Source organism: Falco rusticolus, chromosome 5 (assembly GCF_015220075.1).
Source record: "Falco rusticolus isolate bFalRus1 chromosome 5, bFalRus1.pri, whole genome shotgun sequence".
Lineage (NCBI taxonomy): Eukaryota > Metazoa > Chordata > Aves > Falconiformes > Falconidae > Falco > Falco rusticolus.
Window position 1 is genome coordinate 19303472 of NC_051191.1, and position 13069 is coordinate 19316540.

A 13069-nucleotide genomic window follows, 5' to 3' on the forward strand; every position below is an offset into this window, starting at 1 on the left:
CAACAGGCCAAAAGGTTAAAAATTGTAAATAACTTACCATGAAATACTCTACAGAATGAACAGTTATACAGATAATTGTTTTAAAGAGTGGTGTGTCTAACTGTATATATAAAAAAAAAATCATTTAAATAAACAACTTGTAAGCTGAAGGATGACTTGCAATGAGATACATGACCTTGTTTATTAGAGGTGACTAACATTATCATGTTGATTAATGGAAAAGACCTAGCCTCATTTTAAAATAGGTGCTTAGGTTAATTGGTTTTGTACAGGTTGAAAAATTGTGCATTTAATTGAAGGAGGTCTGCCAGGCAAGGCCTGGCTCCAATAGAAAGAGCAGATAATGGTCTCAATGAAATGTCCTGTCTGAGCTTAGAAGTCCTGCTAAGAGACAGATATTTCAAGCACAAATGCACTTTAACACATACATAGCTTATTCAATTTCATTCAACTAACTCAGAATGCAGCGTAAATCCATGTAAAAAATCTACTAGATAACGTTCAGGGGTTTTTCTCAGTACATTTTTTCATTGAAAATTATCCTAAGGAGACAAAACTGGTACATATTTATATATAAAAGGACAGAAAGGAATATTGTTTTAAAATTGTTCGTGTTTATTTTCAAAGATAAAATAACCAACTATTAAATAAATTCAAAAAAGAAGCCAAGAAGGGAGAGGGGGCTCAAGGGGCAAAGGACACACTGAAGATGACAAGATGACAAGGCTGCAAGATGTCCATTATCTTAAGCAAAAGTATGACAAAAGATACTTGTTTATGCAATATTACCCAATAAGAATATAAACAATTACTAGAAATGCATTTAGAAAAAATAGAGAAATCCTAAAGGTAATATAGCAAGACAGAGGACAGACAACTGACGATAAACAGATGTTTGCTGAACCAGAGGATCAGAAGAATGAGCTGTGAATCACAGATGCCTAAAAGTTAACAAAACATGACTGAGGTAAAAGCAGAGGGTCATAGTGACTCCTGGGAGAGGAAGAGAGCTAAGGAATCCAGAATCTTCACAGTGGACTGAGAAAAATATTCATAAACTACATGCAAGTGGGAAAAAAAATGGAGGAAATGCAAACTCAAGCAGAAAAGAGGAAAAGGTGGCAAAGAGACCAGAACCCATGAAAAATGAGACTAAGCAGATAAAAAATGGAAAAGAGAGGACAAAATTTTCTTCAGAAAGAAAAAGACAGGAAGAACTTTAGATTTTTATCATAAGTAGAAAAAAAAAAAGATATGAGTGCAGATTTCTTGGTAGAATGCAATATGAAGTAATCCAAAGAACTGAAGTTTGCGTCACGTGCCAGTTAGCAAATATCCATATTTCAGGGTTAAAAAGATCTCAAAGGGAGTTACTGGCATGTGATTGTACAACTACAGCTCAGTTTCTCAGTGGTAACTGGCTGTCCACATGCGCTTAACCTGCAGTAAATGAGAATTAATTTTTATCTTCCCCATCAGCAAAAAAGAAAGGAAAAAGGGTGTGAAAAATCATGAAGATAAACGGTTATTTTATGAATAAGATTTGTGAGGTGCATTTTGGAATCTTCTGTTTAGGAAGAATACACACTAGAAGTTAAAACTGAGTTTGACTCAGTGTTGGACACCATTTTTAAATCAATACTTGTAGAATTGTAACAGAGCTAAATCACTTCTAGTGCAGAGCTTCATGCAAAAGTAGAGGGAAAGTAGATGGACAGACCACAGGCCAGGCAAGATGGAAAACCAATGAAACCAATGTGTTATCATAGATAGAAATAGCAATCTGAAAGGAACTAGCATCAGACAGATAAATAACTATATCCAATTTGGCATAAAACAACTTTTGACACAGAGAAGCAACTAAGATATTTGTATGCAAGACCATAAGAACATAGTAATCTAACCTGAATTCCGAAGTTACTGATGTAATATATCCAAATTATGCACAAAAGATAATGTAATGACTTGAAAGTAGTTCAATAGTACTATTTAAATATCTTTATACATATATATACACCTAGATAAACACACACATAGAGAAATACCTACATTCAAAATATACTGTCCAGACTTCACAAAATACTACCCCCACCTCGAATAATGGGGGTGGGGGTGGGGGAAATATCTGTGATTTATGTATTGCCAGAGAAAGACCTTATTATTAAATTACACATTATTCCTTCCTAATAGTTATGACTGGAAATGAACTCATACGGCAGAAAGAAGGGGACCAACCAAATCAATGAGTCAGGTAGTGATAAATAAAGAACCAGTGGCCGTGTCCCTAAGTTACATTCCACATGTAACTTTTACCTTAACATAACCTTTAAGGGCTGTGATTTTGGATATACCCACAAAAAGCCATTCTCTAGGGATATCCAAACCCACATATGACTACATAATTGTTCCCAGTCTTTCCTTTCATTATCTGTCTTCCTCACTTCAAAACCAAAACTAAGCATATAATTTGGGAAGGTGATGCTCCTTTAACAGTAATAACAACTACAATGCTGGATAATATGGTAATGCAGATGCTAAAATTATAGTAGAGAAGATATATTCCCATCCATTCATCCACTGCTGCAGTGTCTTAGTAAACACCACAGCTAAATTTATCAATAGGGATATTTCAAATAGTATCCATATTTATTAACTTTCCTTTTTTAATGTATTATTCACCATGGTTAGTATTTTTCAGAACTAAATACTGTGAATCTTAAATTTTATCTCCTGCATATCTATAACAGCTTTATTTCATTTTGTTCTGAAAGAATCAAATGAATGAAATGTTTTTAGAGTATGGGATTATAAGGATTCATCATGTAAGTCTGGTAAAGTCCAATAAACCAGGGATATAATTTTTAACTCATAGCTAGGCTGCCATCAACAGAGCAAAATTTGCAGCTATGGTATCACAGGTTGGAAATACAAGACTTCTGAAATGTGAGGACGAACTATCTAGTAAAGAGTTTTACAAATTTAAACATTTTTTATACTGCAAAGCTGAAAACTGGATTTCTTTCCAGGGGAAAATCAGCACTATGTTGATAATAAGTGTATTAAACTGTTTCAATATTAAGACCAAAACAAACCACCAAGACATTTCTAAAAATCTTAATGAGCAGAGAGATGGTTCTATAGGAAATATTTCACATTTCCAGAACAACAACAACAACAAAAAAAAATCACAGTACAAAGATACTATTTTTAGTTTTCTTCCTCATAGATATAAACTCTTCTTATTCTAATATATTATTTCTGTATGTATAGAAGTTTTATCTATGCATGCATCAAGGCACTTAGTAATGTATTTTTGTTATTTTATGCATCTTACAATATATTACTGAGTTTAAAACATCTTGTCCTCATCCTTAAGGATATGTACAAGTTTGCGCTATGCATGTGCACGTTCAGCCCAGACAGCACCAGTGGATACTGCAGGGACACTGGGGTAGAGGCAGACATTGCCTGCACAGTCACTTTAGCTCTTCTACAGCTCTGCACAGGGTCACAGAGGGTGACCACAGCTCAGAGCATAGTTGGCAGCTTGTGTGAGAACAGAGAAAGAACAAAAAAAGGTGGTAGGCCAGAGTTCTTCCCTTCTCCTCTCCTTCCTCTTTCCTTACCTCACATCTCAGAATACTGAAAATAACTGAGTGTAAAAAAGGAAGGGAAACTTGTTTGAGAAGAGAGGAAAAAAGAATTGACAGGCACTCAGAGTAACCAAGGAACACTCCCAAAACCCTCACACTTCCATTTGAAGCAGGTTTTAAGCTCCTTTATACAGAAATCTTTTTATTGTTTTCCCATGAAATGCTTCACACAAATTGGTATTTTCTTGTACGACGTTAATTACTTCAAGCAATTTAGCACATTTTTGCTAGTAGTCAACTCATCATATCTACTTGGCATACCGAAAAACATTTAAACCTTTATTTTCATTTTGAGTTTGCAAATGTAACAAATATTTCTTCTCACACTCCCTCAGAGTTGTCTGGAAACATTTTTGAAAAAGTGATTATACAGAAATTCCTATAAATCCTAAAAGACTTATATGTGCTGTGAATTTACACTGATAGAAAACTTGAGTAACTTTCTGATGCTCTTCCCTTACTGCAGAGCAGGTTTGAGAACACAATCACCATCCCTGGCATTGACAGAGGCTTTTAGGTGATGTAGCTGAACAAAGGATTGAAGTGGCTTTTTCCCTTCCATGAGGACTAATTTAAGGCTCGGACAATGCATACACCCCGTATCAACCTATTTTGCAGAGCTAAGCCAAGTCTGTAACATAAAGAATCCTTGCATTGGCTTCCTTATAGGGAGAATTCCACCCCCCCAGCATCAATCAGTATTTCAAGATCTTTGTTAACATTGTCATCTTCTTCTTTAACATGTCCACTAATAAAGATCTACCAATATTCAGTGTTCTGCTTTGCAGTTTGCATTGCAAAATGCAAATGCCACCATTAGCTATTTTTACCAGATCGCCAATATTACTGTACAGCCAACTTTCCCCTCTTGGTACAAGAGGATTCAACACTAATTGTTATTCCAAGCTGTGCATTAGAGAGAAAATATTGCAGAAGGAATGGAAAGGAATCTGAGAGCAGCAGTAATCATCTGGCCTCCAGAACATATTTTGGCAGTTTGCACAACTGAAACACTTATTCAGTCAAGCCGCCTAACAGATGCTGGAATCTCAGGACCTGCTATGATGTCCAAAATAACACTGGATACACAACACATTTGATGTTCAAGAAATCTGTAGTGAAAGGCAACTATGCTGCATGATAATGATAATCAGCCTTGTTGAACCTCCTACAACTGGCCTCAGCCCATTGCTCCAGCCTGTCCAGACCCCTCTGCAGAGCCTCCTGCCCTCCAGCAGGTCAACACTTTCCCCAGCTCTGTGTCACCTGCAAACTGACTGAGGGTGCACTCAGTCCCCTTGCCCAGATCATCAATAAAGACACCAGACAGGGCTGGCCCCAGCACAGAGCCCTGGGGAACACCACTTGTGACTGGCCGCCAGCAGGATGTAACTCCATTCCCCACCACTCTTTGGGCTCTGCTGTTCAGCCAGCTTTTAACCCAGCTAATAGATACCAAATAAGAAATAAAATCCCTCATATTGCTTTTAAATGGCAAACCCTTGATTAATTTCAAATAAACTTCTCTAAGTTTAGGGTTATAATATTACAAAAGACACACTTTCAGTAGAAATTAATGTTTAGAAAACTTCATCTCTATGAAATTCTACGGCATTTAAGTTCCAAATTTACTTCTGAAAATGGGAATTCTGCTATTTTATTTTTACAGAAACATTTGAAAATTGAACTCAAAATTATTAAGGTAAGACAAAGTCTGGAAGAGTACCTAGAATTACAACATAAATACATTTTATTTCAGATGTGCCGCTACTTCTTTTCATATTAAGAACATTATGTTACATTTAATGATCTGTTAGTCTTGTATAAACTTTCCAGGCCTAAATATATTTGCAAATATTCAGATTGAGAATATGGTATTGTAATATTTTGGTGATGCATCATTATCAGGCAGATTGCTTTAAATCTACATTGATAAATCCTACTACAACTGGTACCTTCAAAATAGCAAGTACCTAACCAATTTCTTGACAATTCTCCTTGTCTTTCAGGACAGCCAGCCTTTCCTTATCCTACCTTACGATCTTAAATTTTGATAATTTAAGACAAAAGTCATGCTAAACTAGGTGGCAGGCAAATACACTAGACCACCCATCCAATAAAACTAACGTAATCACAGCACCAAAATACAAGTACCTCCTCATGATGCAAGATACCGTTCAAGTTGTTTGGCCTCCTGAATTCTGACAGAAACAAACTTTTTCATCATGTTAGAAAAGCCATTTATTTTTGCTGCTTCTTTAAAAAGATCTTAATTCAGTGAGCTTCAGTAAGCCACTTGGGGGAAAAGAAAATCATAACTGTCAGAATATAAAAAGCAATACTAACCCTAGAGTTCTTTGCTTAAGCTTCTGCATCAGTGTTTTCCTTCCAGATTTAATATTGAACTAACCAGGCAGTACTTAGGGACTTAACAGCAACTAACATTTGCTTTATACTTACCCCAAGCCATAGTGTTTGGTATTTACAACAGGATGACACTGAAAATTCATTTAAAGGTCCACTTCACTCATTACATTGTTTTCACAAATAACTCACCAATTAAAATAATGGAAAATATTATTTAAAAAAATTAGAAGAAGCAGTCATCTCATATACCATCTGCATGAGACATACAGAGCAATATAATCCAATTTCTATTTCCAGATTTAGAAGGTATGAACACACACACAAAATCAGACTTGAAGCAATCATTTTTCAATCCCAGCTGTAGTAAACCTGCACAATTAGTTTATCCCTTAGAAGAAACCATGAGAAAAGCAGTTCTGAATACCTTGTTTCTCAGCTGTAACCAAAATATATCAATAACATTAATTTTAACATATTTCAAACAAAGCAATTTAATTAATAAAACTGTCTTGCCTGTCTGTTTTTGCAGTTTAAACTAAAAATATAAAAAACCCAAACATTAAAAAAACACAAAAAATTTATTGTTCCTTTAGTCATTTAAGGAATGCTGATGTAGCATGCCAAAATATTTACACAACACTTTACTTATACCTTGATTCCTGAATAAATCTCATTTATTATCTACATGTAAGAACTTCCAAGAATAAATGACAATGCACTTTTTCACATTTTTGTTTGGAGTTGTTTGGGTTTTATGGGTTTTTTTGAGAGGGAATATTCTTGCTGCCATAGTTTAATTTCCCAGCATTTCTAGTTTCTTCCCAAAGAATATTTTTTCTTTTCAAGCCTGTATACCTTTGAGATACCAAAGATATGCAGATATTGTTCAATAGTACAAAAATTCTAGTTAAACTGATAATATTCCAATGAAGATAAAGATCACTATAGTATGAAAACAGAATTTTTCAAGTTATTCATAAATGTTTTGACTGCCCCCTAGTACTAAGCACGATTATGTCAAAATATCAATAACTGAATATTTCCATATATGATGTATTACTGCAGGTAAAATTGATGTCCACTAACAAACTTGCTATCAAAAAAATAATATACATCTTTGAAGATTTTAAAGAGCAGCAAAATTTTGACTGCCATCCCAATAAAAGGAGGGTATGAACAAAGAGTATGCATATTTAATGATTATTAAGCTAAAAGAACCATCAATTAATTGTAACTCTAGTTATGACTGTTTTAATGGGTTCTGAGCAGGGGAAGCCTTTTTTCTTGCTAGTAGTTGTCCAAACATATTTAAAGTGATGTCATCATGTTCAAGATGCATTACTGTGAACTTGACACTTTAATTAACTCTTCAATCCTAATCAAGTAGTGACATGTGGAAGCAGCATTTCAATTTCTGATTTAGAGGAAGTAAAGCAGGTGTAACTACACACACAAAAAAGCAATCCTTGTTTGTGTGCTTTGCTTAACACCTTTCATAAAGCTGTAACACCAATACAGACTGAAACCTAGAGCAACCATTGCAGCAGATGGTACATTATGCATCTCAAAAGCAAGGGCAATGTGTGATGGTATCCACTAGACAAATTAACCTCACTTGCCTTGTGCTGAGGTTTTCCTCTTACTTGTAGCCCACAGTTCCCATATTCTGCTTAGGGATAAGCAGGTTACAGTTTTAACAGGGATTTAGAAATAAGATTTCCGTTATTACTAACAGGAGATGAATGACAAATTCCCAGTGCATGTGGCAGAAAGACAGCCTGAGGGTCTTTTCTGTTTTCCCCAGCAGGCTGATTTTATTTCAAAACCTAAATGAAACTCTTGAAAAATACTGAATTGAAACCATGATTCGAGTCTATTTTATTGGGATTGCCTCTCCTGTGGTGGGACTGTAATCCTCAAACAGGTAAATAAATTAATTCCCTAGACTTTCCCCTTAGGTTTTGGCACCAGATAGAGGGAAAAGCAAGCATAATTTTTCTAATATTTCTTTCTGCAGTTAAATAAGCCACAAAGTAATAACCTGGATATAGTGCATGGATATTTTGTAATGATGTACCATGCATTTCTATACTGAAATAAAGGGGACTACTTCCCAAGAAGCTCATCACTATATTTCTAAATAAGCAAATCACTACTATATATAGGAAGCCAAATAATATTATTTTATAGCACATACTAGTTTCTCAGGTTTAAATAGGTGGTGCACCACTGGAGAATTACTGGCTAAACAAGTTTCAAAGGGCTAAATAGGGAATGTATCCACACATTCAGAATTTCTTATGACAAATTCAATATTTGAATCATATTTTTAAAATCACAAATAATAACTGCAATAAAAATTAAACCCGAATAGGGAAGAAAGATTTTAACACATAACATATTGCTTAAGAATCAGTGATTCTCAAATTCCCAGCTCCATACAGAAAAAAAAAAAAAAAATCATTAACATGACGAAGTGTGATCAACAGATCCAAGTGAAAATCCAGATTTAGGAATGCACGTGGCTTTACCTGTAATTGTCCCTCTCCCCTAAAGACAGCAACCTGCTACTGTAAGAGGCAATTGAACAGAAAACCTATCACAAGGAAGCGTAGGCAAGTCATTGAAAACCTGTTCTGTGAGATCCAAAGAGCAATTCTTTGTTTCTCTTGGCATCCTACAAGACATATACAATAAGGGAGGAAAAAATGAAATCTGCTTTCCAAGGTGTTATTCAGCCCCCCAAAAATTGGCTTCCAAGCAATAAAAGTTGTAAACTGTGTCTCATCCACTGTTTCTCAGAAGGATTTGTTGTAATATCTGTTTTGTAAATGTTCACTATCGGACTGTGATGTAGACAGGGAATTGCAGATTTATTACAAACTATTTTCCAAGTGTACAGCTGTTCCCTGCTATAGCGGGCACAGAAACCTCTATCAAGAAATGGCAGGTTAGCTCATGCGAACAAGAAGAAAAATGACAACAGTGTTCAAGATACTTTATCAGTCTTTCTAGGGTTATAAAAATTGCCTGAGAATAATATTGCTTGTGAAAAGAAAATTAAACTCTAGTTTTGGAAATCTGGTGGTGAATGACTACACGCCAGTTGATCACCTTGTCTCAGATGACACGTGAACTTTGTTACCGTAAATAAACCCCAGTGACAGTTTTGTGTTTATTGATATGAAATATGTGGGATTTAGGTATTCTCAGGCTGTTAACTCTGAAAACTTCATCTGTAACCAAGTTACCCAGCTACTCAACAAGGTGATTTTGCTAACACAGAATTAGTCTTCCCGGTCATTTTTTAGGTTTCCACATCTCTGGTAACTGACATGATAGCCAGACCCAAGGAACCATTAATTTCTCACAAACCACATATCTTGCACATGCAGTTACCCCTATCAAAAAAAGTACATTTCTGCCTGTTATTGTCATTTCATTAGAAACTAAAGTTGTACCTTTCCTATGGAAGTTACAGCCTGTTTTCATTTTTAGGTTACTGGACCATACAGTAACATTACCTAGCATGCATTTTTAAGGGAAGTAAGTATCCTTAGAGATACCATCTAAAACATTCAATTCAACACAACATTTTACATACTGTTATGATGACAATGTTATAGCAAAGTTCACATGGTGTTTACAAATATCCTAATAATTGGAGGTAGGTTATTATAACATTTTAACAGCGAAGTATCAATCCTCTTAAAACAAAACCAAAGGAAATGGCCTGTCTTTTCCCTGTAATCCTGCAATTAAGGTGCTCTTTACCACTTATTAAGCAAGAATCACAGAATAATCCTCTAGGTCTGTCAGTCAAGCACACCATATAAGATTACGAGCTACTATGATTCTTTCCCTCATCATACTGACATTTCCATTTTCATCCCTCTGTCATTTATATAAGCTGCACACAACTGTGGCCATGAATTTTAAAGACCTTAGGTCACATTAGGGTCTCTCTCTTCTTGATGAGATTTTGAAAGACGGGAAAGACTTGAAATTAGGACCCTAAATAAAACATAAAACCAATATGGATCTTATTTAATTTTCCTCCCCTTTTTAATAAAATGTGCAGCCATTTTAAATGCTGAAATGTCTTTTTATTGGATAATGATTTCTTCTTGATGACAAGCACAGAAAAGGGAAATTATTTTGATCTTGAAAGATAATTTAAATACTTAATTTTGAAATACAAACAAAGAATCCTCAACTGTATATGCATATATATATGTAATTTTTTACAGTTTTGAAAGAATTTATTGAAATTCTCAGGTAGTCTGTTACTGCAATTCTAGAAACACACTGCATGCAATATAAGTACTACCATCTCACACAGCATGTGATTTGCCTGAACTGTATATGCTTTTGGGATACTCAGAAATGTTTTCATTACTTATCTCTGCCTGAGGACAAAACCATGTAAAGAAGAGTACAGAATATAGAATTGTTTGTACTAAATGAGAACACACCATAAAGAAAGAATGGATAAGAAAATTAGGATATGTTAAAGAGTTTTGTTTCACCTCCAGTTCCGTTTCTGAAACTCAGATCCAATCCTAATGGATCTCTTTTAACTATGGCTCCTACTAATTCATAAGATTAATCATATGCCTAACGACACATCTCCAAAGTACTATTGATAGAAGAAAAAAGACAATAACAGCAAATCGGTACTGAAAATGGAGAAGAAAATACTTTTAGAGGTTGCTTGTTTTTAAGAATGGGGCATAAATAATAAGCTTAGCATTAAAATAAAATAACTTTGTTCAAATGCTACTTACAGCCTTCATAAATATCTGTTGGTATGTGGACAGCTGCATGCTGGTAAGATGTTTGCCGTCGGAAAACAGGATCTTCTTCAAATACTGGTCTGATTCTCTGGCTGCCAGATTCAGTGTCATTCTTTTCAGGCTTTTCAAAAGAAAGACATGTAAAGAGCAAAATATTACAAAGTATGCTAGCATTTGCCTCTATTTACATAAAAGACTCATAGCCTTTCTTCTGTAACTGTTTTGCATTTGTGTATTAACACACTCATCTGCTCCAAGTCCAGAAACATTTGTGTATACTTTAAGTTATAACTTACCCAATGCAACTTAGTGAAATGAAGAGCTGCAAAAGTAACACCCTAACACCTTACACAACTGAATTTCCTAAGTGCATGAAATCTTTACACCCATAATACAAAACAAATACATCACCTTTTATTACTTATAATAATTTGTACTGAATCTTAAATATAGATGCTGTATCTCTCATTATTTCCTTCAGTAGATTATATAGTAAATCACAAATATTGAAATGATGCCACTAATACACATTTCATAAATATGGTTTTGAGAAACAGTGTGCACACCCAGACAAAGAAGGGAAATTAAGTCTTCTTAGGACTGCTGATTGAAACAGGTTTTGTTCGTTTGCTTATTTTAATAATAAGTCTTGATGAAATCTCACGTACTCCCCTGGCTATAGCTGTCTGGGCAAAAAGGTTCCAAAATACCCAGGTGCTCACCACCACATGCCTGTCTTGGGTTCCCATCCTCTCTCACCTGTCTGCACCCCAGTTTCTTGATTCCTTCCAATTCACTTAGTCATTTGGACTGGTTTTTTTAAAATTTTGAAAAGTGAAGGCTATTTCTAACTAGCTACAAAAACTGCATGAAGTGTGGAAACCAAGGAGGTGGTAAAGACCAAAGGGGAGGTGGTAATGTCTTTAATTGGCTCAGCTGCAGCTGGAATAGGAGACATGAACAGACTGCCACTTAAATCAATACTGAATCAACCATGATACAAAATGATTACTCAGGCCAGCAACCGTAAGTAATTATAAGCTATTTTTAATACTATAGTCACCAGTTTTTGAAAGTGTGCTATGCTTGAAAAATAGTGCTGACAAAGAAACACCTGCTTCTGTCAATCAAGCAGCGTGTGCTGAGGTTATTCTTTATACACTACCACTGTGTCTACTACCCCCTGTCAAAGTATAGACAGCTAAATTTTACCTTACCCACAAAGTAATCTAATTAAACCATTATGTTTCCTCATCTGCATCATCACAGGGTTACAAACAAATGTCATACTAAATGTAGGTTCAAATGTTGCCTGAAGTAAGCAGCAGTCTCAGATGGGGTTTGAGGAGGTGGTTTCCTTTGGAAACACGAAAGGCAAAACTCATCTAACCAGTGACATCCATTGATTTCAACAACATAGCAGTGTTGAGCTCATCACCCTAGGCTGCCTTCATAGTCAATGTAGAGAAATGGGCATTGTTAGAATGCGATTCATCTCATCTCAATTAGACACCTATTTTTGCATAACATGAACCATGCCCTAGAAGAACTTCTTACTTTACATTGACTATAAAGGTAGCCCTTGGGCATCTAGATATAGAAACCTGCAACACAGCTCTCTAGAATTGGGTGAGATGATCTCACAATACAAGTCTATTAAACCTGGAATTAAAAAAAGGTCAGTACTACTTTTGACTGGTTTTATGCAGCATAGCTACTATATCTTATGCCAAAAAGTTAAACTTGTTACCAGGTACTTAACCCCACTCTGGTGGATAAGACAAAAGGGAAAGCCTAACAGTACTCAAAGTAAGGGATGGTCTCTTTTCTTTAAGCAATCTGTTACTAGTTAAAGTCCAGGTATATTGTGGCATTAAATAATCTAAATAAAATGTGTATATTATATAAAAACATTATTTTCCTTGGAATACCTAGGATCACATGTTGCCTTTTATTTTCACGTGTATGGTATTGTTTTCATTAATAGTTCTAGTGGACACAACAACCTCTGTTTCTGGAGGTTGCCAGAGGTCTTCTGAATATGTTACATTTGCATTTAGATGCTTCTAAGACAGTAACATTTCAGTTTTGTAATGTGAATTAGAAAAGCAGGAAATACTTGTACAATGCAGTTCGAAATACTTTGATTCAGTGTGCCACTCTCTTAAATCTGCCAGACAGTAAAATCACATATTGGGTCTGGCTGAGCCCCGTAGCAGACCTCATAGTGCTGTGCTTTTATTTGTAGCTAGA

General features: G+C 35.3%; 1 protein-coding gene across 8 annotated transcripts in view; it reads right to left on the bottom strand.

Annotated features, from left to right (window-relative positions):
* Positions 1-13069, bottom strand: part of CACNA2D1 (calcium voltage-gated channel auxiliary subunit alpha2delta 1) — a 433623-nt gene that overhangs the window by 169895 nt on the left and 250659 nt on the right. For all 8 annotated transcript variants that reach the window (XR_005104430.1, XM_037388977.1, XM_037388979.1 and 5 more), the window contains exon 6: positions 10808-10937. Coding sequence is in view for 7 of the 8 variants with exons in the window: in XM_037388977.1 (XP_037244874.1) it covers positions 10808-10937 (130 nt within the window). In the remaining variant the exon portion in view is untranslated. The remainder of the gene's footprint in view (positions 1-10807; positions 10938-13069) is intronic.